We start from the raw sequence: 24089 nt of genomic DNA, 5'->3' as shown, positions 1-24089 counted from the left end.
TTGCAGCCCCGGCTTTGTTCAGAAGGTCATCCGGAAGGACATCTGGTCTAATTAGCATATTACACTTTTATTATTGTAGATAATAAAATGAACTCTAGATATGAGTTCAGCACATCTAGAGTGGGGTTAGCAAATGTGTGCTGTAAGGGCCAGATGGTCTCTGATATACCTAGTCAGCTGTGTTGTTTCAGCTCAAAAGCAGACAGATAATCTGTAAATTAATCAGTGTGGCTATGTTCCAGTAAAACTTTACAGAAACAGGGAATGGGTCAGATTCAGCTATCCCTGAACTCTGGAACATTCACAATACTGTTGAAGTTGTCTGTGTGTTCCACTCTACTACCATTCTTCCTGCCTTCCTTTAGAGATACTCACCATCATGAATTTTATAGATGTCATTCCCTGCATTTTTAAAAAGTGTATTTTTCCCTAAACAGCACATGGTTAGTTTTGCTTGGTTTTGATTCAGCACATGGCATACTTTTTCTGAGACTTAATTATTTTAAATATATTTTTATTGATTTCAGAGACAGAGAGAAATATCAATGATGAGAGAGAATCATTGATCAGCTGCTTCCTGCATGCCCCACTCTGGGGATCGAGCCCACAATCTGGGCATGTGCCCTGACCAGGATTCAAATCAGGACCTCCTGGTTCATAAGTTGACACTCAGCCACTGAGCCATGCTGGCAGGGCCTGAGACTTAATTTATTTTTTATACAGCATTATGTGTCTAAATTTCATTTATGTGCAAATTTCTTCCTTCATTTTGATTGCTGTATAATATTTAATTATGTGACTATACAGCATTTTATTTATCTCCTGTCAATGAAATAGCCAAAATACCTTCCAAAATTCTTGTGTATTTCTATAGATAGTACAATATATGTGAGTACCCTTTGATTCACTTCTTTACCAACATTAATCAGACATCAGTTTTAGCCCATTCAGTAAGTATAAATTGGTATTTCATTTATGACTTATATATATCTGACTAAGCCCTATACAGGAAGATTCATACTAGAATGGGCTTTCCTTTCCCTGACTGCTGGCACCGCCTTTCCAGTCCAGCTCAGCTCCTTCCTGCTCAGGCCCCAGAGCTGCCTCTTTCCATTCCAGGAGCCGCCTCTTTCTGTTCCGGCCCCTCCTTCCCATGCTGCTAGAGGCCCTGAGAGACCGAGGGTGGGGCAGAATGCGCCTCCCCTTCCCCCCTACCCCCACTCAGTGGCTGAGTATGCAAATTAACTGCCATCTTTGTTGGGTTAATTTGCATATCACTTCTGATAAGCTGGTGGAGTAACAGAGGTACTATCAATTTACATGTTTGTCTATTATTAGGTAAGATTCCTAATGGCTGTGTCTTTTTATGTACTTACTAATCCTCAGTGTTCCCCTTCTATGAAATCCCTATTTATGCATACCTTTACCTATTTTTAGATAAAATGTTTTTTTGATTACTTTTTGTCTTTTTTATTGTGAGAGTATGTTTATTACAAGGAAGGGCTTAGGATAAAAGAAGGAAAAGGAGAAAGCTTAGGTGGGGCTGCTTTGGTTCACTGGGAAATCAGAGAAAAGGGGGCCTTGGAAACAGGTTTAGGGGGTTAGCCAAAAATGAGCCGCCGCTGCTTATTGCTCCCCTGGTTTGCAAAACTGGTGGGCACCCTTAGAGTTTAGGAGATGCATGCTCCTAGGAGGGAGAACACACCTACTTTTTAAAAAATCTTCCTACTTCATAGTTATAAAGACATATTTTTATATTTCTCTCTAAAATGTTTAAGGTTTTATCTTTCACATTTAAGTCTTTAATTCATCTAGAATTTATCATTGTGTTCCGAGTGATATGTGTTAATATGGATAACTAGAATAGCAGGTAGTAGTTTTCTAGAACATCCAAATAAATGAACATTGCCAGAATTTCTTAGAGTGCCTGGAAACCTCATGCCATAACCCTTTAGTTGACTTATTCTGGCATAACAACAAAAATGATCCCATTGAATGTCTGTATTGCTAAAAGAGATTAAAACCAATTGATAAAATGGTACTTTGCAAAGAGTAGCAATCCTTTAATAAGGTTCACTTGTTAAATGAATGAACCTTATAGTAAACTGTCTTAATAACAATAATGAGAAAATAACAGAAAATAAAGAAAAATAGATGAAAGTTAAAGAAGAGTATGAAGAAAGTGATAAGAAATATTGTGAATATAACTATTGGAGAAACACTGGCTCTCTTTATTACACTTGATCTTAGCAAAAAGGCCGAGAAGCGATGGCTGTCTTTATTAAAAGAGAATTTTGTTTATGGTTTTGCATATTTTTATGATTCGATTTGGTGATGATATTCTACATCAAGTTTCTAATAAACACTTGGATTTTTTTCTAGGTATTTTTTTCTCCTTTTTGCTTCTTCAGCTGATTCCTTTTCTACCATAACAGATTTTATTGTTTACAAATGCCATGTTATAAATTTTGGAATTTAGTTAATGGTTTTATTTTCTCAACAAAATACGTTCTTAGAACTCTAAGCTGAATATATATAGTTTTGTTTTATGGGGTATGATAGAAAAGATGGCAGAATGATTTCCATGTGTGACATTTGTAATCACACCTTAGTAAAATAAATAAAAGTAACAGTAATGTTCACTAATACTATGTATAGTTGTTTTATGTTTATATGTCAACCTGTTCAATATTTGTTCATTGTTATATAAGTTACACATGTAAGATATACTTTCTTTTTTATTTTAAGGCTTTCTTCAATAATAAAAACATATGGAAGTCCTTTGAAAACACCATCAGTAGTATATAGACACAGGCTTTATGAATTACTGATTCTATTACCTCCTGAGACCTATGAAGGTATGTGCTTTAGACCAAAGCGTTTTCTTGTTTGTAGCTAGTACAGTGCCTGGAAATAATAACTGAGTGAATTGAGTGCATGGCAGTTGTTTAGTGCCCTGTTTCTAGGAGGTGTAGTAAGTTCGGTCTTAATCCATGTGTTTATTACCATTCTATAAAAAATAAAGTATATATATTTAAAAACCTGCTTTTTCTTGTCTTGCTCCTCTCTTCTGGGAAAAAATATAGTTCCTCTGGGAGAGAATGAGTAACAAAGATTGGTCTCAATTCTGTCCAGGGTTTGGTACAGATTATATAATGCAAATCGGTTAGAAATTTGGCCATTCCTAGTTTCCCTCTAGAGCAGGCGTCCTCAAACTTTTTAAAGTGGGGGCCAGATCACGGTCCCTCAGAGAGCTAGAGGGCCGGACTATATGAACTACTAATTCCTACTGTAACGCCTCGGCTGCGCTCACTGCCCAAAAAACCTGGCGGGCCGGATCAGACTCCTCTGCGGGCCGCATGTGGCCCGCGGGCCGTAGTTTGAAGACGCCTGCGTCTATAGTGATTATCACATGCATTCTGTTCCACTATTCTATTCTTAACTCTGTCCAGATAGAAGTTTAATATTGAACTACCAAGGTATAATTGATTTTATAAAGTTTATAATGTAGGTTTTGCTCTAATATGTTCAAAGACGTAAAATAAACTTGAATCTATTTTAAAAGTTGTCCTAAAACCTTCCTTGTAAATTTAAAATACAACTTTAAGAAAAACTGTGCCATACTACTGAATAAGTCAAAACTTTTGTTTTAAGAGGTAAAAGTTTAAAATGATCACCAATGAGAATGTCTATATTATTTTAGTTTTAATAATTTTCAGTAGCCAAACACATTAAATTGATCATTACTTCATATATTTTTTTGTATAAATACATTTATTGGCTTATAGTCTTAGTCTACAAATAAATGCAATATAGTATATACCACAATAGTTTAAAATGTTAATTTACAACTTCTCTATTGGCCTTTATCATTTTTGTGAATGATATTGTTTCTCCTGCCTCTCTTCCTAGTTCATAAATATACTTAGCAAAATATTTGAATTAAAGGAAGCATTTAGTCTGTACTTCTAAAGAACTGGGAGAGGGGGAGATACATTGCCATTTCTCAGAAAATATATCCAAAGAACCATTTCTGTATGCCAGGCACTGTGCTAGCAATTGTATGTGTTACATTGAATCTTGGACAACACTGGTTTGAACTGCATGGGTCCACTTATATGGGGAATTTTTTTTTTCTTTTTCTTTTTTTTCTTTTTTAAATTTTTTTTTTTGTGTGTGTGTGTGTCAATAGCTTATTCTTTTTTATTTCTGAGCAGTATTCCATGGTATAGATGTAACAGAATTTTTTCAATTATTTACATTCTTTTTTTCTTTTTTTTAAATATATGTTATTGATTTTTCACAGAGAGGAAGAGAGAGGGATAGAGAGTTAGAAACATCAATGAGAGAGAAACATAGATCAGCTGCCTCTTGCACACCCCCTACTGGGGATGTGCCTGCAACCAAGGTACATGCCCTTGACCGGAATCGAACCCGGGACCTTTCAGTCCGCAGGCCGACGCTCTATCCACTGAGCCAAACCGGTCCCAGCTATATGGGGGATTTTTTTTATAAATACTGTAAATGTATTTTTGCTTATGATTTTCTGTATTGTTTGGTTTTTTTTTGTTTTTTTTTTAGATATTTTTATTGGTTCCAGAGAGAAAGGGAGGAGAGAGATAGAAATATATAATCCTATATAATAAAAGTGTAATATGCAAATCAACCGAATGGCAAAACAACCCGTTGCTATGACATACACTGACCACCAGGACAGATGCTCAGTGCAGGAGCTGCCCCCTGGTGGTCAGTGCACTCTCACAGGAAGCCAGGCTAACATCTGGCAAGCATAGCGGTAGTGGTGGGAAGTAAGGAGTGAGGAGTGCTGGACTGTCAGAGCCCACACTGCGAGGGGGATGTCTGACTGCTGGCATAGGCCTGATCCCTGGGGGGATATCCCCCAGACTGTGAGAGGGCTCAGGCCAGGCTGATGGACCTCCCCCCCACCACCACCAATGCACGAATATCGTGCACCAGACTTCCAGTGTAGTAATAAACTGCTTTTGTTACATGAGACATTTTTAAGAATTTAAATAACTTTTTTTCATGATTGTCCAGCAGATGCAGACTTTTGTGATAATAGTGACTTTCTGAATTTTATGGAGTAATTAAGTGGGTTCTTAGGTTTTCTTTCCTATCTTAGTTTTGTTATGGATCTCCTTTAAAATCTTTTAGTATTCTCTACACTGAAATTTTTTCTCTTATGCATCAGAAAGCCAGTGGTGTTTTTATACAATGAAAGCGTATTTGCATTTAAATTTAGAATCACCTTCATTTTGTTTGGGGGCAGTTGTGGAGCAGTCACTTTAAGTAAGAAATAGAGATTTGCCACTATTTTTATACTTGCCTGTAGTTACCAAATACCTTGCATATTGTACTACTAACAGAATTATTTTTCTGAGTACCATATGTTGGCAGTTAAACTTACACACACATTCATTTGCTTCAGTAAGCCTTCAGTGACCCCTGTCCCCACCTTCCTAGTTCCTGTATATAACCTCTCCTTTCTATAAACTTAACAATACTTTGTTTCATCTTTTATGAAACACTAGAGGCCCTACGCATGAAATTTGTGCACAGGGACGGTCCCTAGGCTTGGTCTGCGATCAGGGCCATTTTCCCTGGCTGCCCAGAGTTGGCCCTGTCCCCCGCCACCACCCACCCCCAGTTCCCCATTCGCCATCAGGTAATCAGAGCCTGACAGTCGGGGGAAGGGCCTGAGAGGTTGGCTATTACCACCAGCTCGCCGGCTCCGCCCCTGCCACAGGTCACCCTCTGTGTGTGGAGCGACCTGTGGAGTGGGGGCTTGTCCTGGTGCCACCCACCCCAGTTCCCCATTCACCATTGGTCAATCAGAGCCTGCAGGCCAGGGAAAGGGACCACTCGGTATGACATACACTGACCACCAGGAAGCATACAATCAAATATATATAGCCTTAGTCTAAAATATATATATATATATCTACACACACACACACACACACACACGTTACCTAATAAAACAGAAACATGCAAATTAACCATCACTCTGCCACACCCACAGCCAATCAGAGTAAGTATGCAAATTAGCCCAACAAAGATGGAGGTTATTTTGCATATGTAAGTGCAGAGCGGTGTGAAGCCTGCTATGAGGGGAAGGTGAGTGGCAGAGGGAGCTACTGGAGTGGTGCTCCAGACAGAAGCGAGGACTTGCTGGCTCTGGTCAGCCAGGGAGTGGGGACATGCCCCCTCCCGGGCAGCTGGGAGTGAAGCCAGGGGAAGGAAGGCCTATTCTTGCATGACTATCATGCAACAGGCCTCTAGTGTGTGTGTGTGTGTGTATGACAGCCATGCCTTGTCTCATGTCTTATAGATAATTACAATGCCACCTGTGCATTAGCTTGGCCCCCAAAACAAACTAAAAAAAAGAATCCTCTCTAGATCTAAGTTCCAAATTATAAAAATAATACAGATGGTGGAGGAATAAATTAAACTGCACTTGGAGTGGGGGTGGGGATAATTAAAATCCAGACTAGAAATTTCTACAGAACAAACAATCTAATTTCTTTAGATAAATTACTGGGGGGAGGGAAAACCTTTAAATTGAAAGAGACTTAAGATATATCAACTAACTATTTCATGTAGATTTACTTAGAACTTGATTCAAACATAAAAGCAAATAAAAATAGGCATTTGAGTCCACTCAAAATTTAAAGACTAAATGAATATTTTGTTTCGTGGTTTTTAAAATATGATATTATGATCATGAATTATATTTAAAATGTCCTTAACTTTAGTGATACACAATGAAATATTTATAGATGAAATTATATTCTTTCCAGGGTTTGCATCAAAATAATATGGGAAATAGTGAACTATTTAAAATGTCCTTAACTTTAGTGAAACACAGTGAAATATTTATAGATGAAATTATATTCTTTCTAGGATTTGCTTCAAAATAATGTGGGAAATAGTGAGATAGTGAAGGAGGGTAGAGGTGAAACAAGATAGACCCACTTGGTCAAGATGAATGACAATCATGCTAGCTGTAGGGAGTTGGGGTGTCATAATACTATTATGTCTGGTTTTATATCTGTTTGAAATTTTCCATGATAAAAACATATCTAATATTTATAAATATTTTTGAAGCTACTTTTTTTTAAAATATATTTTTATTGATTTCAGAGAGATGAAGGGAGACGGAGAGAGATAGAAACATCAATGATGAGAGAATTACCAATCAGCTGCCTTCTGCATACCATCTGCTGGGTTTGAAACCCAAGCATGTGCCTTGACTGGGAATTAACCGTCACCTCCTGGTTTATGGGTCCATGTTCATCCATTGAGCCACACCGCCAGGCTGAGGCCATCATTTTTTTAAACAAATATAATTTATCAGCTTTTGTATCTATTGTATTCTGTTTTTTTACTTTAAGTCATTTTATTTAAAATGATGGTAGTATCATAAGGTTTACACACATACATTGAGATGTGTGACTTTTCAGTATCCAGTCAGCCTTGCAACCAGTAGCCCAATTGGTTGAGTTATTCGTTTGTACAGTATTTTTCTTTTTTTTTCTTTTTTTTTAAATAAATCTTTATTGTTCAGATTATTACAAATGTGATCCTCTTCCCCCCCTCAATTGCTCCCCTTCACCAGGTTCCCACCCCACCCTCTGTCCTTTTCCCATCCCCCATTGTCCTCATCCATAGGTGCACAGTTTTTGTTCAGTCTCGTCCCGCACCCCCACTCCCCTTTTCCCTGAGAATCGTCAGTCCACTCCCCTTCCATACCTCTGATTCTATTATATTCACCAGTTAATATTGTTCATCAGATTTTTAAATTCCCTTGGTTTTTAGATTCACTTGTTGATAGCTACGTATTTGTTGATCATAATTTTTATCTTTATCTTCTTCCTCTTCCTAAATAACCTCCTTCAGCAATTCATATAATTCTGGTTTGGTGGTGATGAACTCTTTTAGCTTTTTTTTATTTGTGAAGCTCTTTATCTGTCCTTTGATTTCAAGTGATAGCTTTGCTGGGTAGATTATTTTTGGCTGTAGGTTCTTGTTATTCATCACCTTGAATATTTCTTGCCATTCCCTTCTGGCCTGCATGGTTTCTGTTGAGAAATCAGCTGACAATCTTATGGGTGCTCCTTTATAGGTCACTACCTGCTTTTCTCTTGCTGCTTTTGATATTCTCTCTTTGTCTTTTGCTCTTGGAATTTTAATTATGATATGTCTTGGTGTGGTCCTCCTTGGATTCCTTTTGTTTGGGGTTCTGCAGGCTTCCTGGACTTGTAAGTCTATTTCTTTCCCCAGGTGGGGGAAGTTTTCTGTCACTATTTCTTTCAATATTCTTTCTGTATCTTGCTCTCTCTCTTCTGGAATCCCCATAATTCTGATGTTGGTTCGCTTGAAATTGTCCCAGAGGTTTCTTACACTATCTTCAACTTTCTGGATTCTCTTATCTTCTCCCTTCTGCAGAGGAGTGTCCTCTGGCTCTTTGTGTTCTAAGTCTTTGTCTTGATTCTTGCGATCTTCCAGTCTGTTTTTAGGACTTTGTATAATATTTTTTATTTCAGACAATGTTTTCTTCATTTCTTGTTGATCCCTTATTATTTCTAGTTGCTCCCTTTTCATATCCTCATAGGTCTCATTTATTTTATCGACCTTTTTTAGGATATTGTTGAATAACCTTATAACTGTAGTTTTGAACTCAATGTCCAATCTTTTCTTTTCCTCCATCTCCTTCCTTTGTGTCCTTCTTCTTGTCTGCATTTTAGTTGTTTCCCTGATTTGATGGAATAGCTTTGTGTGCTAGGTGTTCTGGTAGAGCCCAGTAGCACAGCCTTCCCAGTTACCTACAGTGGACAGTCTTGGTGTAGCCCTTTGTGGGCTGTGTGTGCAGTCTTGTTGTTAAGCCTTGCTTATTGTTGGTATCACTGGGAAGCGTTGATCTCCAAGCCAATTGGCTGTGAGGATCAGCAGTGTCTCAGCTAGGAGGGTTTCCGTACTCTGCTTGAATAGGGCGGGGTCTCGGGGTGGCGCAGACAATCTTTGGTTCCCTGTCAGTCTCGCCTTAGAAAAGTCCTTCACAGTTTTTGAGGTTCAGCGTGCCTTCTCTCTCATTCCCAGATGGCAGAGCCTCCTCTCAGCCAGCCGTCTGGCGCTTCAGTGCAATGCCCCCCCTGTTTTTCAGTTCTAAATTCAAATTTGTTGTGGTAGGCTGCATTCGGGTGTCTACCCTATGCCGCCATCTTGGTTTCTTTTTGGAGGTATTATTGATATGTGTACAGTATTTTTCTAGGATCAGATTGATCTTTGGCTGTGATGATTAAAGTTAGCCAGTGTGTACCATTAAAGTTCCACCTGGGCTTTTTTTTAACCCCATACTCTAAACAGCTAACTGCTATTACTAAATTACTAATTGTTCTTTCTCCTTTGACTCAACAGGACACCTCTGTGCTATCCTCAAAGAGCTGACTGCTGACTTGACTGGCCCTGACATACAGGTGGCAGCATCCACATTTTTACTTCCACCCCTCTGTCATCAGGAAGATCTTTTGTTATTAAGTCCTTTGCTACAAGAGACTGACCATAGATTTATTGAGGAACAGGTATGGTCATTTTCAATAACCCTTGGGTTCATTCCTGTGTGAACAGTGGTTTTAAAACCTTATATTACATGATTTATTTTTTCTTTTAGCTCCTGCTTAGTAATGGTATTGCTTGTGGAAGCCTTGAGTATGACGCCTATTCTGTTTATGAGAAAGATGTAGGGGGAGAATCAGTGCCTAAGCCCCTACCTCCAGCACTGTCAGTGATTAGCTCTGCAGCCAAGCTCTTTGGAGTTGTATGTGCTCATGTGGGAGAAGCTCAAAGGTAAACCATCTCCAGTAATTCACTTACCCTGAAATAAATAGTTTACTCATTCTGAAATGTAATATTTCCAGACTGGCAATTGGTTCAATGAATGCATCATGTAGAATTGGGTGGGTAAGAAGAATGTTGTTAGAAGTTCTCACTAATATAAAAAACTTACAGATGAAAGTGAGATGCGCGCGCGCGCGCTCTCTCTCTCTCTCTCTCTTGTTTTTTTTTTTTTAATTCTCGGCCGACAATATTTTTTCCATTCATTTTTCTGTTTGTTTTTTTGTTGTTATTATTGTTCTTGTTTTTGAGAAAGTGCAAGGGGGGAGGGGGAGAGAGAGAAACATCAACATGGGAGAGACACATTGGTTGGTTGCCTCCCACTGGCAGGGGATCGAACTTGCAACTGAGATATGTGTCCTTAACTGGGAATTAAACCCTGGGGTCTGCGGGCCAACACTCTTAACCACTGAGCACAATCAGCCAGGATGAGTTGCTGTCTCTTGTTTACTTATTTACCTAATATTTAATAAGTAAGTTAACGATAAAACTAAATGATTACATTAAACTAACAGTTGATAGTACTATTGTGCATATAATACTTAACCCACAGTTAGCTTATTATCGATCTGAAAATAGAACTGGAAACTCAGTGACACAGGAACATTGATTTCTCTTCCTGGAAGCAGCCTGAGGTGGCCTTTGAAAATGGCTTACTATTCACTTGACCCAGAAAACTCCACAAAATCATGCATATCAAGAGGGGGGAGGGAGCAGTTTAACCCACACACAAACTCTCTTTGCCACACTGAGAGGATCCTTCATAAAAAACGCAGGTTGCTCCGGAGTTTGAACAGAAGAAAAAGATATCCCAGAAGAAAGAGAACAAAAGCAGGGCCCAAGAGTAAATTCAGCATAAAATAAATGCTAATGAAAGTAAAAAAAAAAAAAAAAAAAATAGAACAATGATTTATGAGCCATTGTCACAAGGAAAAACATTGGTTTTCTACTTAGATTAGGTCTCCTAGGCTTGCTTTCTTGGAGCCTTCATGGAATCATTATGGGTCCAGTGATTAGTCTTCAGTTTGATGGATTTCAGTTCAAAGTGAATTTTGGTTTTGAAAACTCAAAGTTGGATAATGATTTCTCAGTGAAAATAACAGCTTCTTAATTGACTGAGGAAATACTATTCTTGGAAATTTAAAAAAATTATTCATATCCACGACCCAGAAAATTCAGTTTTTATCTGAGATACTAAAGGAAAGTGAATCTTTCCTGTAGGCTTTACTGGTCTACAGTGTACAAATTGTAAACTATCATCATTCATATTCTCTCTTTATATATATATACACTGAGTGGCCAGATTATTATGATCTCTGAACACATAATAATCTGGCCACTCAGTATATAGGTATATAGATATATAGATATTAAGAGGCCCAGTGCATGAATTCGTGCATGGGTGAGGTCCAGCCAGCCTGGCCAAGGGGAGGGGACATGGGCAGTTGGCCAGCCTGCCTGCTGGTCAAACTCTTGGTCGAGGGGACAATTTGCATATTAGCCTTTTATTATATAGGATATACAATGAGTGGCCAGATTATTATGCGTTCAGAGATCATAATAATCTGGCCACTCATTATATAATATAATTTTATCCAGTTATGTCTTCAAGTTAGGTAGGAAATTTGCTTTGGTCTCTTGCTGAAGATTCACAAATATATTTGAGTCTTGTCAACAACACATTTCTGAAACAGGTCTTTCAGTGGATAGAAAAGTGAATATATGTTCATTTTTAACACTTTCATGTTATTTTATTTAAAAGGCTGGTAGCATTAAGGTATACGCATACACACACTTTGAGGTGTCTTTTCAGAGTTTTAATTTCAAAATGTATTTTCCCCAAATTTATTTGTAGCATATAGCTCCCTGTTTGTACTGTGTCTATAAAGTTATGGTTATAAGATATTTAAGAATGCTGAAACCGGTTTGGCTCAGTGGAAAGAGCGTCTGTCTGTCTGTGGACTGAAAGGTCCCCGGTTCGATTCCAGACAGGGGCATGTGCATTGGTTGTGGGCACATCCCTGGTGCAGGGTGTGTAGGAGGCAGTTGGTTGATGTTTCTCATCGATGTTTCTAGCTCTCTATCTCTTTCCCTTCCTCTCTGTAAAAAATCAATAAAGTATATATTTTTTAAAATAAAAAAAATAATTTAAAAAAGATATTTAAGAAAACATCTGACAATTATAAATTAATGCTGTGGTACTAAAAGATGAGAGGAAAATCATAGTTGTCTGGGATATTCAAAGATGAATTGGTGGAAAAGATGAGATTAACTAGTCTGTAACTACTATTCTGTATTTTATACAGAATTCAGTTAATTTAAAATAGTTCACTTGAATTAATACAGCTAATTACAGTGGATGAAACAGGTGGCCTTGTGGATAAATGACTTAAATTAAGCATGTTCTTAAACGGCTCTCCTTTTTTTAGTAAATCTAACGTAAAAAGCAAAAAAGAAAAGAATATAGTTCATACAAACTTTCTCTTTTTTAAAATGATTTTTATCATCACTTATCCTCCCTTCTGAAGTTAAAATAGCTAATATTAATTTTAATTTTATTTGTGTTCTTACAGTATATGGGAAGTCACAAATATTGATTTATAATAGCATCTATTTTGTTTAATTATAAAAGTAATACCCTGTTTCCCTGAAAATAAGACAGTGTCTTATATTAATTTTTGCTCCCAAAGATGTGCTAGGTCTTATTTTCAGGGGATGTCTTATTTTTCCATGAAGAAGAATATGGTACACATTTATTGTTAAATGAAAATAAAGGAAATTTATTACCTGTATACAGTACGGCAGTACGGTAGTTGTCAACACAAACCAGACAAACTGTGAATCCTACAGTATCAAGAATTTACTCATTTATTCAATGACAATCATGTCATCATCTTCTGGAACATCATCATAACAATCCAATTCCTGAATTTCCTGGTGAATTTCTTGTGACTCCATTTCTTTCAGAATCAATGGACCAAATCTCTCATGTTTAGCCTAGGGGGGGCTTATTTTGGGGGGATGCCTTATATTTCATTCAGAAGGAAACCTGTAAGTAGATCTTATTTTCGGAGGATGTCTTATTTTCGGGGAAACACAGTACATACTAATAGAAGATTTAGAAAATATAAAAAAATAAATTGTAAATTTAAAAGTTCAACTCATAACCTGGTCAGTGGCTTAATTGGTTGGAATGTCACCCTATGCACCAAAGAGGTTGAAGGTTCGATTCCCTATCAGGGCACATAACTAGGTTGTAGGTTGATCTGTGCACATATGGGAGGCAACATATTGATGTGTTTCTCATAGTAGTGTTTCTCTCTCTCTGTCTCTTTCCCTCCCCTTCTCCCTCCCTCCTTCCACTTTCTGTAAAACAATGGAAAAGTATTTTCGAGTGAGGATTAACAAAAAAAATTGTAGAATGTCAACATTTTATACAGAAAAGAAATACTGACTTTGTACAAATGTTGTGGTTACTTTTCATGTATTTTTTTTTCCACCTAATTGCAAAGAATGAATTAATTCATTAACTTGATTATTGTTCGACTTCCAATTGCACATTGCAATCATTTGGACAACTTTCTTTAAATCAGTAGATTCTGATGTAATAGTATGGTGTACATTCTATGTTAAGCATTGAAACTTTTTTTTAATATATTTTATTGATTTTTTTTATTAAATTATTATCTGTGTACATATTTTAACATTATCCCTCCCTCCTATATAAACCCTCCCTCCCCAGAGTTTTGTGTCCATTGAAGCATTGAAACTTTTTTTTTTCTTCAGTTTATAATGCTCTTTATTATCCACAAATGAGTGAGGTCATGTGGTGTTTCTCTTTCATTGATTGGCTTATTTCACTCAGCATGATGTTCTCCAATTCCATCCAGGTTGCTGCAAATGATGAGAATTCCTTCTTTTTTATGGCAGCATAGTATTCCATTGTGTAGATGTACCATAGTTTTTGGATCCAATCATCTGCTGACGGACACTTAGGCTGTTTCCAAATTCTGGCTATTATATTGTAGATTGTGCTGCTATGAACATAGGGGTGCATATATCCTTTCTGATTGGTGTTTCTAGTTTCTTGGGATATATTCCTAGAAGTGGGATTACTGGGTCAAATGGGAGTTCCATTTTCAGTTTTTTGAGGAAACTCCACACTGTTCTCCACAGTGGTTGCACCAGTCTGCATTCCCACCAGCAGTGCACGAGGGTTCCTTTTTCTCCGCAACCTCGCCAACACTTGTCGTTTGTTGATTTGTTGATGTTGGCCATTCTGACAGGTGTGAGATGGTACCGCATTGTTGTTTTGATTTGCATCTCTCGGACAATTAGTGACTTTGAGCATGTTTTCATGTGCCTTTTGGCCTTCCTTCTGTCTTCTTTTGAAAATGTTCTATTTAGGTCCATTGCCCATTTTTTAATTGGATTATTTATCTTCCTTTTATTTAGTTGTATAAGCTGTTTGTAGATGTTGGAGATTAAACCTTTATCAGTGGAATCATTTCCAAATATGTTCTCCCACACCGTGGGCTTTCTTGTTGTTTTGTTGATGGTTTCTTTTGCTGTAAAAAAGCTTTTTATTTTGATGTAGTCCCATTTGTTTATTTTCTCTTTAGCTTCCATTGCCCTAGGGGTAGTATCAGTGAAGAAGTTCTTTTGGCATACGTCTGAGATTTTGCTGCCTGTGGATGCTTCTAGTATTTTTATGGTTTCCCGTCTGATGTTTAAGTCCTGTATCCATTTTGAGTTTATTTTCGTGAATGGTGTAAGTTGGTGATCTAGTTTCATTCTTTTGCATGTGTCTGTCCAATTTTCCCAACACCATTTATTGAAGAAACTGTCTTGACTCCATTGTATATTCGTGCCTCCTTTGTCAAATATTAATTGAGCATAGTGATTTGGGTTGATATCTGGGTTCTCGATTCGATTCCATTGATCTATATGTCTGTTCTTGTGCCAGTACCAGGCTGTTTTGAGAACAGTGGCTTTGTAATATAGTTTGAAGTCTGGTATTGAGATCCCTCCTACTTTACTCTTCTTTCTCAGGATTGCTGTGGCTATTCGGGGTCTTTTATTGTTCCAAATGAACTTTTGGAGAGTTCTTTCTAGGTCAGTGAAATATGTCTTTGGTATTTTAATGGGGAGTGCATTGAACCTATAGATTGCTTTAGGAAGTATGGACATTTTGATGATGTTGATCCTACCAATCCATGAACATGGTATGTTCTTCCATCTCCTTCCATCTTCCTCTATCTCTTTTTTCAGTGTCGTGTAGTTTTCCGCATATAGGTCCTTTACTTCCTTAGTTAAATTTATTCCTAGGTATCTTAATTTTTTTGGTGCAATGTTAAATGGAATTGCTTTTTTAGTCTCTGTTTCTGCAGTTTCTCTGTTGGTGTATAGAAAAGCCATGGATTTCTTGGCATTAATTTTGTATCCTGCTACATTGCCAAATTCATTTATTAAGTCAATTAGTTTTTTAATGGAGTCTTTTGGGTTTTTTATGTACAATATCATGTCATCTGCACATAAGGATAACTTTACTTCTTCTTTTCCAATTTGGATGCCTTTTATTTCCTCCTCTTGTCTAATTGCAATGGCTAGTACTTCCAGTACTATGTCAAACAGGAGTGGCAAGAGTGGGCATCCCTGTCTTGTTCCTGTTCTTAGAGGGAATGGTTTTAGTTTTTGCCCATTGAGTATAATGTTGGCTGTGGGTTTATCATATATAGCTTTTATTATGTTGAGGTATGATCCTTGTACTCCCACCTTGTTAAGAGTTTTTATCGGAAAAGGGTGTTGGATTTTATCGAATGCTTTTTCTGCATCAATTGATATGACTATATGATTTTTATCTTTCAATTTGTTTATGTGATGTATCACGTTTATTGATTTGCGGATATTGTACCATCCTTGCATTCCTGGAATAAATCCTACTTGGTCGTGGTGTATGATCTTTGTGATGTTCTTCTGGAGTCGATTTGCTAGAATTTTGTTGAGGATTTTGGCATCTATGTTCATGAGGGATATTGGCCTGTAATTCTCTTTCATTGAGTTGTCTTTATCTGGTTTTGGTATTAGGGTGATGCTGGCTTCATAGAAGGAATTTGGAAGTGTTCCTCCCTCTTTGATTTTTTGGAATAGTCTGAGGAGGATAGTGTTTAGTTCTTCCTTGAATGTTTGGTAAAACTCTCCTGTGAAGCCATCTGGCCCTGGGCTTTTGTTTGCTGGAAGCTTTTTGATGACTGTTTCAATTTCTTCCCAAGTCACTGGTTTATTGAGATTTTTAGATTCTTCCTGATTGAGTTTTGGAAGATTATATTTTTCTAGGAATATGTCCATTTCCTCCAGGTTGTTCAGTTTGTTGGAGTAGAGTTGTTCATAGTATTTTGTAACAATCCGTTGTATTTCGGCGGGGTCTGTTGTTATTTCACCTCTTTCATTTCTGATTTTGTTTATTTGGGTCCTCTCTCTTTGTTTCTTGGTTAGTCTGGCTAGAGGTCCATCTATCTTGTTTATCCTTTCAAAGAACCAGCTCTTGATTTTGTTGATCTTATGTATTGTTTCTTTGGTCTCTATGTCGTTTATCTGTGCTCTGATTTTTGTTATTTCCTTCCTTCTATTGTACTTACACTGGGCTTTTCTTGTTGCTCTTTTTCTAACTCTTTGAGTTGTAGAGTTAGATCATCTGTTACCCTTTTTTCTAGTTTTTTGCAATAGGCTTGTAAGGATATGAACTTCCCTCTCAAAACTGCTTTTGCTGTGTCCCATAGATTTTGGATTGTTGTGTTTTCATTGTCATTTGTTTTCAGGATGTTTTTAATTTCTTCCTTGATTTCTCTGGTAACCCAGTCCTTGTTTAATAGCATGCTGTTTAGTCTCCACGTGTTTGATTTTTTTGGATTATTTTTATTGTAGTTAATTTCCAGTTTTATGCCATTATGGTCTGAGAAGAGAAGCATTGAAACTTTTAACACCTTAGGTAATTCGGACGAGCTGCCAAGGTTAAGAACCACTGCAATAAGAGCTTTTAAAATGCTGTAGATTGCGAGTTGAGGATGTAGAGAGAGGAAAAGCATAGTTATAGTTTTCAATATTAAAATTTTTCACCATTATACACCCTCCCTGAAAGAATAAAGTAAATCAGTATTTTCAAATATTGTGTCTGCTATTTACTCAGTTAACTATGTATTTTTGTTTCAACTATACTCAAAACTTTGTTTTACAATAGCATCTAATTTCATTACAATAATTACATGTTTTAATTTATACCACTTAGAAAGACCAATTCAGTGTTACTGAATGCTCATTCTTAGTTCCTCAGAAAATTAAAAGTAGAACTGCTTTATGACCCCACAATTCCACTTTTGGTTTTTTATCTTAAGAAATCCAAAACACTAATTTGAAAAGGTATATGTACCCCTGTGTTGATCATATAGCATTCCATATGATTTGGAATCTAAAAAACAAGCAGAACAGAAACAGATTCATAGATACAGAGAACATTTTGACCATTGCTAGATGGGAGGGGAATTGGGGATGGGTGGAATGGTTGGAAAAGGTGAAAGGGGAATTAAAAAAATACAAATTGGCAGTTACAGAATAGTCATGGGGATGTCAAATACAATATAGCATAGAGAATATAGTCAATGTAAGCAATAACTATGTAGGTGTCAGATGGGTACGACACTTACCATTTCATACGTTATATAATGTTTAACCACTACGCTGTAAACCTCTGAAATGAATGTAATATTGAATGTCAACTGTAATTGGAAAAAAAATTATAAAGGAAAAATGTCATCTCCATCTTCCTGAAAATTCAGAATTTTTTGTTGTTGTTGATGTTATTTTTTGTTTTGTTTTTGAAATCTATTATGATTTGGGATTAAAAGATGGGGGGAAACTTGGGGACTGTCAGTCCTGGATATAGTCAGGAGAAAATGGGAAAAGCATGAGTTAATGTTGTGTTGTATATAATATGATCCCAAGTACATTTTTAAAGTATAGTTGAGAGGCGTTAAATATAGATGACATAAGTTGGTGCCACCTTTAAAATGAAGCAATGTGTTTGAATCCAATTAAGTTCTGTTATTAAAAACAAAAATCGATGCAAGTAGTTTCTGAGCTATCCTTTGTTTAGAAAATAATTGCTGAAATAGCTGGATTTGCCCAGGTAAATCTTCATTAAGTGATACAACCATTTGTTATTGTTGTTTTCCACAAAATAATGCTTCTCCCCCACTGTCAGAATGACACCTAATTAAAATACTTTTGCATTGGTTATAATATTTTTTCTTTTCCAAAAATGCTTTAGTGTGTTCATTTTAGTAGTACCAACAAAATAATGCAACAAAACAGATTAGCAATAAATATTTAGTACTGCCCATTGACTTACTTTATCTTGGTTAACAATGCTGTCTTTTCTATTTGCTTTTAAATATTTTGTTTCTGCCTTTAGGCTTCTTACATTGGAACAGCTTTTGGACAGTATAAAGCACACAAAAGGAGCTCGTCAACAAGTAGTTCAGTTACATGTCGTTTCTTCAGTTTCCAGTTTCTTAAAGGTAATTTTATATTTTTTTTAAATTCATGTTTGCTTTATTTTTTTTTTTTTAAGGTATGAGCAACTAAGGAGGTTGGAGAAAGGTATTGTTAAAGGGCTACATTATTTCCTGCCCCTCACCCCCCAGTTTTTCTTAACCTCCTGATGAAAATGTTTTGTGATTTATAACTTCCCTTTTACTTTTTCTCCACATAAAACTTGTTAGTCAGATAACCTTGTACTGGAGCCATGCCTTACTCTACTGAGCCTAATGGCCTAGACCAGGCATTGGCAGACTATGGCATATGTTCCAAATCTGGCTCATTGTTAACGTTTATAACTTATCATAAAATCCCTTTTAATATTCTTCTGAACATATGTATATACTACAGTGATAATTGATCACCACATTGTTTGTCTGAAGGATTAAAATTCTAAAGTACTTTGTCACAAAAATCAAATTATGTTCAGTGGAGTTTTTATGTTCTGATTTTTTTAAAGTAGTAATCCAAGTATGAACACATTTGGTTAACCAGAACATATGTTCCAAATTAGATAAAATTCGCTGCAATTGTAAGTTTGGGTTGTTCTTTGCATATTTCAGTATGTGGCTGGCTCCAAGGGAAGTTTGGGTCCAGAAGAAATGAGAAGACCTGCCCTCGCATTAGTGACAGGAGCCTTAGAAAGTCCCAACCCCCTCTTGAGATGTGCAGCTGCAGAGGCATGGGCTAGGTTAGCCCAAGTGGTTGACGAGGGCCCTTTTACTGCTTCGTTAGCTCAAGTTAGCTTTGACAAGTAAGTGAATTTCTTATTTAATATTCCTAGGCTCAAAACTGGGTATAGAAGGTTGTTAATACTACCCTGCCTATTTAAAGAATGTTAAGGTAAATGAGATAATAAATAAGAAAGTGTTTTTAAAAAAAATACAAATAAAAGTTTATGGTTAGATTGGTAATATATGTAAATACATAAAGTTCCATTAGTAGTGGTGGTAGAAGTGCAGCAGCACTTTGACCTTCTAGACTGCTGAATATGTGTCTGATTTGGTTAAGAGTCTGGAGTCAGATTACTAATTTGGTTCAAATCCCAACTCTTCCATTTAATAGTTGGCTACTTTGTAAGAGATACTTTGGCTATCCTATTTGGGTTTCCTCGTATGTAAAAAGGAATTGATAATAGTATGGATTTCAAGGTTGGGAGGATTAAAGGACTAAATGTAAAGCATTTAAATTAGTGTACAATACATAGAAAATTTCTCATATATTAATTTATCCTATTATATTTAATTTTAAAATAAAAGTTCTTGAGTTGAACTCTCTCTGTAGAATTAACATATCTCAGCAATGTTTTTGAAATGTAATTTAATAAAGTAACAATGTTCTCCATATAAATTTAGTGTGTGTATATCTCTGAAAGACATTGAAATTGCTTTTACTTAAATAATCTATAATAACATGAAGATATTTTTATTTAAAATTTTTTTCTTTGCAAGATACCTATCTGGTTATTTCAGAAATTTTTTTTATCATTTAACAGTAAATACATTTCTGAATTTCGGATCTATTAATACAAAAAGTTTTGTGTAAATGACAGTATCATGCAGTGATTATCATATATTTTTGCTTCAGTGGTTATCATATATTTTTTATTTCCATAATTACAGACTGAAATCAGCAAGGGACGTGGTTACCAGAACAGGGCATTCATTGGCTTTGGGATCCCTCCATAGGTATTTAGGAGGAATAAGTTCTCAACATTTGAATTCTTGTATAGGAATCCTATATACTTTGTCTCAAGACAGTACATCTCCTGATGTGCAGGTAAGAACTCCATGTGATATCCTCCTTGAAATTCATGATTTGCAAATTAGGTTTTTATTGATCATTAGTAATCCTATATAATAGAAGTCTAATATGCAAATCAGCCAAACGGCAGAAAGACCAGTTGTTATGATGCACACTGATCACCAGGAGACAGATGCTCAATGCAGGAGCTGCCCCCTGGTGGTCAGTGTGCTCCCACAGGGGGAGTGCCGCTCAGCCAGAAGCCGGGCTCATGACTGGTGAGTGCAGCCGTGGTGGCGGGAGCCCTAAGGATGTACGACTGATGGCTCCCATACTGTGGGAGGGCACAGGCCGGCCTGAGGGGACCACCCCCTCACTTCCGAGTGCATGAATTAAGTGCACCTAAGAGACGACCTCCCCCCCCCACCCGAGTGCAAGAATTTTGTGCACCAGGCCTCTAGTTTGTAAAAAATTCCCCTCTCATAGTAAATATTTTTTTAAATATATTTTCATTGATTTCAGAGGGGAGGGGAAGGGAGAAGGAGAGAGAGAGATAGAAACATTAATGATGTTTATGCACGCCCCATACTGGGGATTGAGCCCACAACCTGGGTATTGCTCTTGACCAGAATCAAACCCAGGACCCTTCAGTCTGCAGACTGATGCTCTATCCACTGAACCAGACAGGCTAGAGCCCGCTTGTAGTAAATATTAAAGCCATTTTAACCATGATGGATTTTTAAAATTTAAATCTCTTTTTCACACTCAGTGTCTAAAGTCAAGTTCAATATCTTTTTCTGTGAACGAATCTGTCACCTTAATGATAAGATCAATTATTTTGAAGAGCTTAATAGGTAGCAGACATTGAATTATATTCTTCTAAACATATTAATATATTTTATCTTCATAGTAACCTAGGGTATATATTCTTATTATACAGAAAGAAAATTGAGGCTTACAGAAATTAAGTAACCCAGGTTAAGAACACAAGTCATGCCCTGACTGGTTTAGCTCAGTTGGATAGAGCTCAGCCTGTGGATTGAGGGGTCCCAGGTTCTGTTCCAGGCAAGAGCATGTGCCTTGGTTGTGGGCACATCCCCAGTAGGGGGTGTGCAGGAGGCAATTGATCAATGTTTCTCTCTCATCAATGTTTCTAACTTTCTATCTCTCTCCTATAAAAAGATCAATAATATATATATATATATATATATATATATATATATATATATATATATATATATATATTTTTTTTTTTTTTTTTTTTTTTTTTAAGCCAAAGCTGGTTTGGCTCAGTGGATAGAGCGTCGGCTACAGATTGGGGGTCCCAGGTTCAATTCCAGTCAAGGGCATATATATTGGTTGTGGGCACATCCCAGGTAGGGGGTGTGCAGGAGGCAGCTTGTCGATGTTTCTCTCTCATCGATGTTTCTAGCTCTCTATCCCTCTCCCTTCCTCTCTCTGGAAAATCTATAAAATATATATATTTTTTTAAAAACACACACACACAAAAAAAAACACGCAAGTCATGGACTCCAAATTTATGTTCTTAACCACTTTGCCATATTGTTGTACTTAGCTTACCCAATTCTGTTGAAATTATCATTTTCCTGATAATTTAATCAAATCTTGAATGATTGTTACTCTTCCTGCTCTTTTGCTTTCCTCATCTTGGTTTCCTGTCTTTTTTTTTTTAATTGATTTGAGGAGGTGGGGGGGAGAGAAAGAGAAACATTGACTTGTTGTTCCATCTATTGATGCATTATTGGTTGCCTCCTGTATGCGCCCTGACCAGGAATCAAATCTGTAACCTTAGCACATCTGGATGACGCTTCAACCAACTGAGCAATCCAGCCAAGACTCCTGTATGACTTTATTTACTACTAGAGGCCCAATGCACAAACTTCGTGCATGGGGGAGGGAGGGGGATGTCCCCTCAGCCCACCTGCGCCCTCTCCAATCAGGGATCCTTTGGGGGATGTCCAACTGCCAGTTTAGGCCCGATCTCAGGGATCGGACCTAAACTGGCAGTTGGACATCCCTTTCACAATCCTGGACTGCTGGCTCCTAATTGCTCACCTGCCTGCCTGGTTACCCCTAACTGCCCCCCCCCCCCTGGCTTGTTCACCTCTTACTACCCCCTGTACCAGCCTGGTTGCCCCAACTGCCCCCTCCACTGGCCTAGTTGCCCCTCACTGCCCCCCTGCCAGCCTAATAACCCCCAGCTGTCCCCCCTGCTGACCTGGTCACCCCCAACTGCCTCGCCCCTCACTGGCCTGGTCATGCCTCACAGCCTGCTGTTCAGTCGTTTGGTCATCCCTCACTAACTTTCGTGCTGGCCAGGTCTTAGGCAGCCATATTGTGAGGGCTGAGGGTTAATTTGCATTTTACCTCTTTATTATATAGGATTAGAGGATTCGTGCACTGGTGGGGTCCCTCAGCTTGGCCTGTAGTGATCAGGCCACATGGTTCTCTGACATTCCCTGAGGGGTCCAGATTTCAAGAGGGCACAGACCAGGCCAAGGGACCCCACTGGTGCACGAATCCATACACCAGGCTTCTAGTATGCATATAAAATCTTTGGTTGATCTCTTCCCGCCCTACTCCCTACCCCCATCCCGCTGAGATTCATCCATCTGTTCTGTGCCGGTGGTTTCCACTCCTGCATTGAGCATCTGCCCCCTGGTAGTCAGTGTGTGTCATAGTACTGGTCGGCCCGTCACTTAGGCTTTTATATATATAGATAGTAGCCTCCTACCTGGTCATTTTACTTTTAGGTTCTTTTCAACTCTCCCTAGATGTGAAGCCAAATTTGTTTTCCTGAAAGTTTTCATCTTGCCACTTCCCTACTGAAAAGCTACAAAACTGTTTATTGCTTCTTAGATCAATTTCTCACTCAAGTTTCATTAGCTGACCCAGGAATCTTCTCTCTTACTACCCAAGTATTGGTATTCTCCTATAGATGATCTACCTGCTTTTATCCCACACATATCATTCTCATATCTGCACTTCTGTTTTTCCTGCTGCTCTTCTCCTTATTCCTATCTGACAATCCAAACATTTTAGTATTTTAAGATCCAATCTAACTACCTTCTTGTCAAACTTCATATTCTTCGGCCACAATAAGCTTTCATTCTTGGAATTACTATATTAATAGTCTTGCCACATCATCTAGTACTTGATTAAGTTGAGGTGTTCCTTTCTTTCACCCTTCTTTTAGTATAGTACTTTTTGCTTCTATTTATTATATTCCTCTTATTTAAGAAGCCTGTTCTGAATGTACATACTTTTATATTGAACACTTTTTGTTGATAAAGGGTTTCTTTCCAGTATCATCAAATCTGATTCTTCTTGATTGCTGCTCTCTCTCACTTAACAGAATTTCCTTTTTAATTGCATTTAAAGTACTATACACTTTTTTATGCATCCATTGATTAAAGCAGTAAAACTTTCTAAGTTGGTTTCCTAATGGAAGACATTTTTATATACTTATTTTGGAAAATTAAAACATACATAAAAGTTGAGAGTATCCTATAAAGAATCTATTATACTCATTATCTGACTTCAGTGGTTATCAGTACATGGCCAGACTTGTTTCATTTAAACCAGAGTTGGCATGTTTATTCTATAAAGGGTCAGATACTAAACTATTTAGTCACATAGTCTCTGTCACTGCTCAATTCTGCTATTGTAGCAGGAAAGCAGCCATAAGTAATATATAAATGAATGAGCATAATTGTGTTTCGTTTTTTTAATATTTTTTTATTGATTTCAGAAAGGAAGGGAGAGGGAGAGAGAGATAGAAATACCAACGATGAGAGAAAATCATTGATCAACTGCCT

General features: G+C 37.3%; 1 protein-coding gene across 17 annotated transcripts in view; it reads left to right on the top strand.

Moving 5' to 3' along the window:
- HEATR5A (HEAT repeat containing 5A) overlaps positions 1-24089 on the top strand; it is a 108341-nt gene that overhangs the window by 44112 nt on the left and 40140 nt on the right. For all 17 annotated transcript variants that reach the window (XM_045585209.1, XM_036451140.1, XM_036451097.1 and 14 more), the window contains 6 exons: positions 2749-2858; positions 9439-9602; positions 9692-9867; positions 18383-18488; positions 19071-19261; positions 20130-20286. In XM_045585209.1, coding sequence (XP_045441165.1) covers positions 2749-2858; positions 9439-9602; positions 9692-9867; positions 18383-18488; positions 19071-19261; positions 20130-20286 — 904 coding nt within the window. The remainder of the gene's footprint in view (positions 1-2748; positions 2859-9438; positions 9603-9691; positions 9868-18382; positions 18489-19070; positions 19262-20129; positions 20287-24089) is intronic.

Source organism: Pipistrellus kuhlii, unplaced genomic scaffold (genome assembly GCF_014108245.1).
Source record: "Pipistrellus kuhlii isolate mPipKuh1 unplaced genomic scaffold, mPipKuh1.p scaffold_m20_p_1, whole genome shotgun sequence".
Classification (NCBI taxonomy): domain Eukaryota; kingdom Metazoa; phylum Chordata; class Mammalia; order Chiroptera; family Vespertilionidae; genus Pipistrellus; species Pipistrellus kuhlii.
This window is presented reverse-complemented; position numbering and strand designations above follow the sequence as displayed.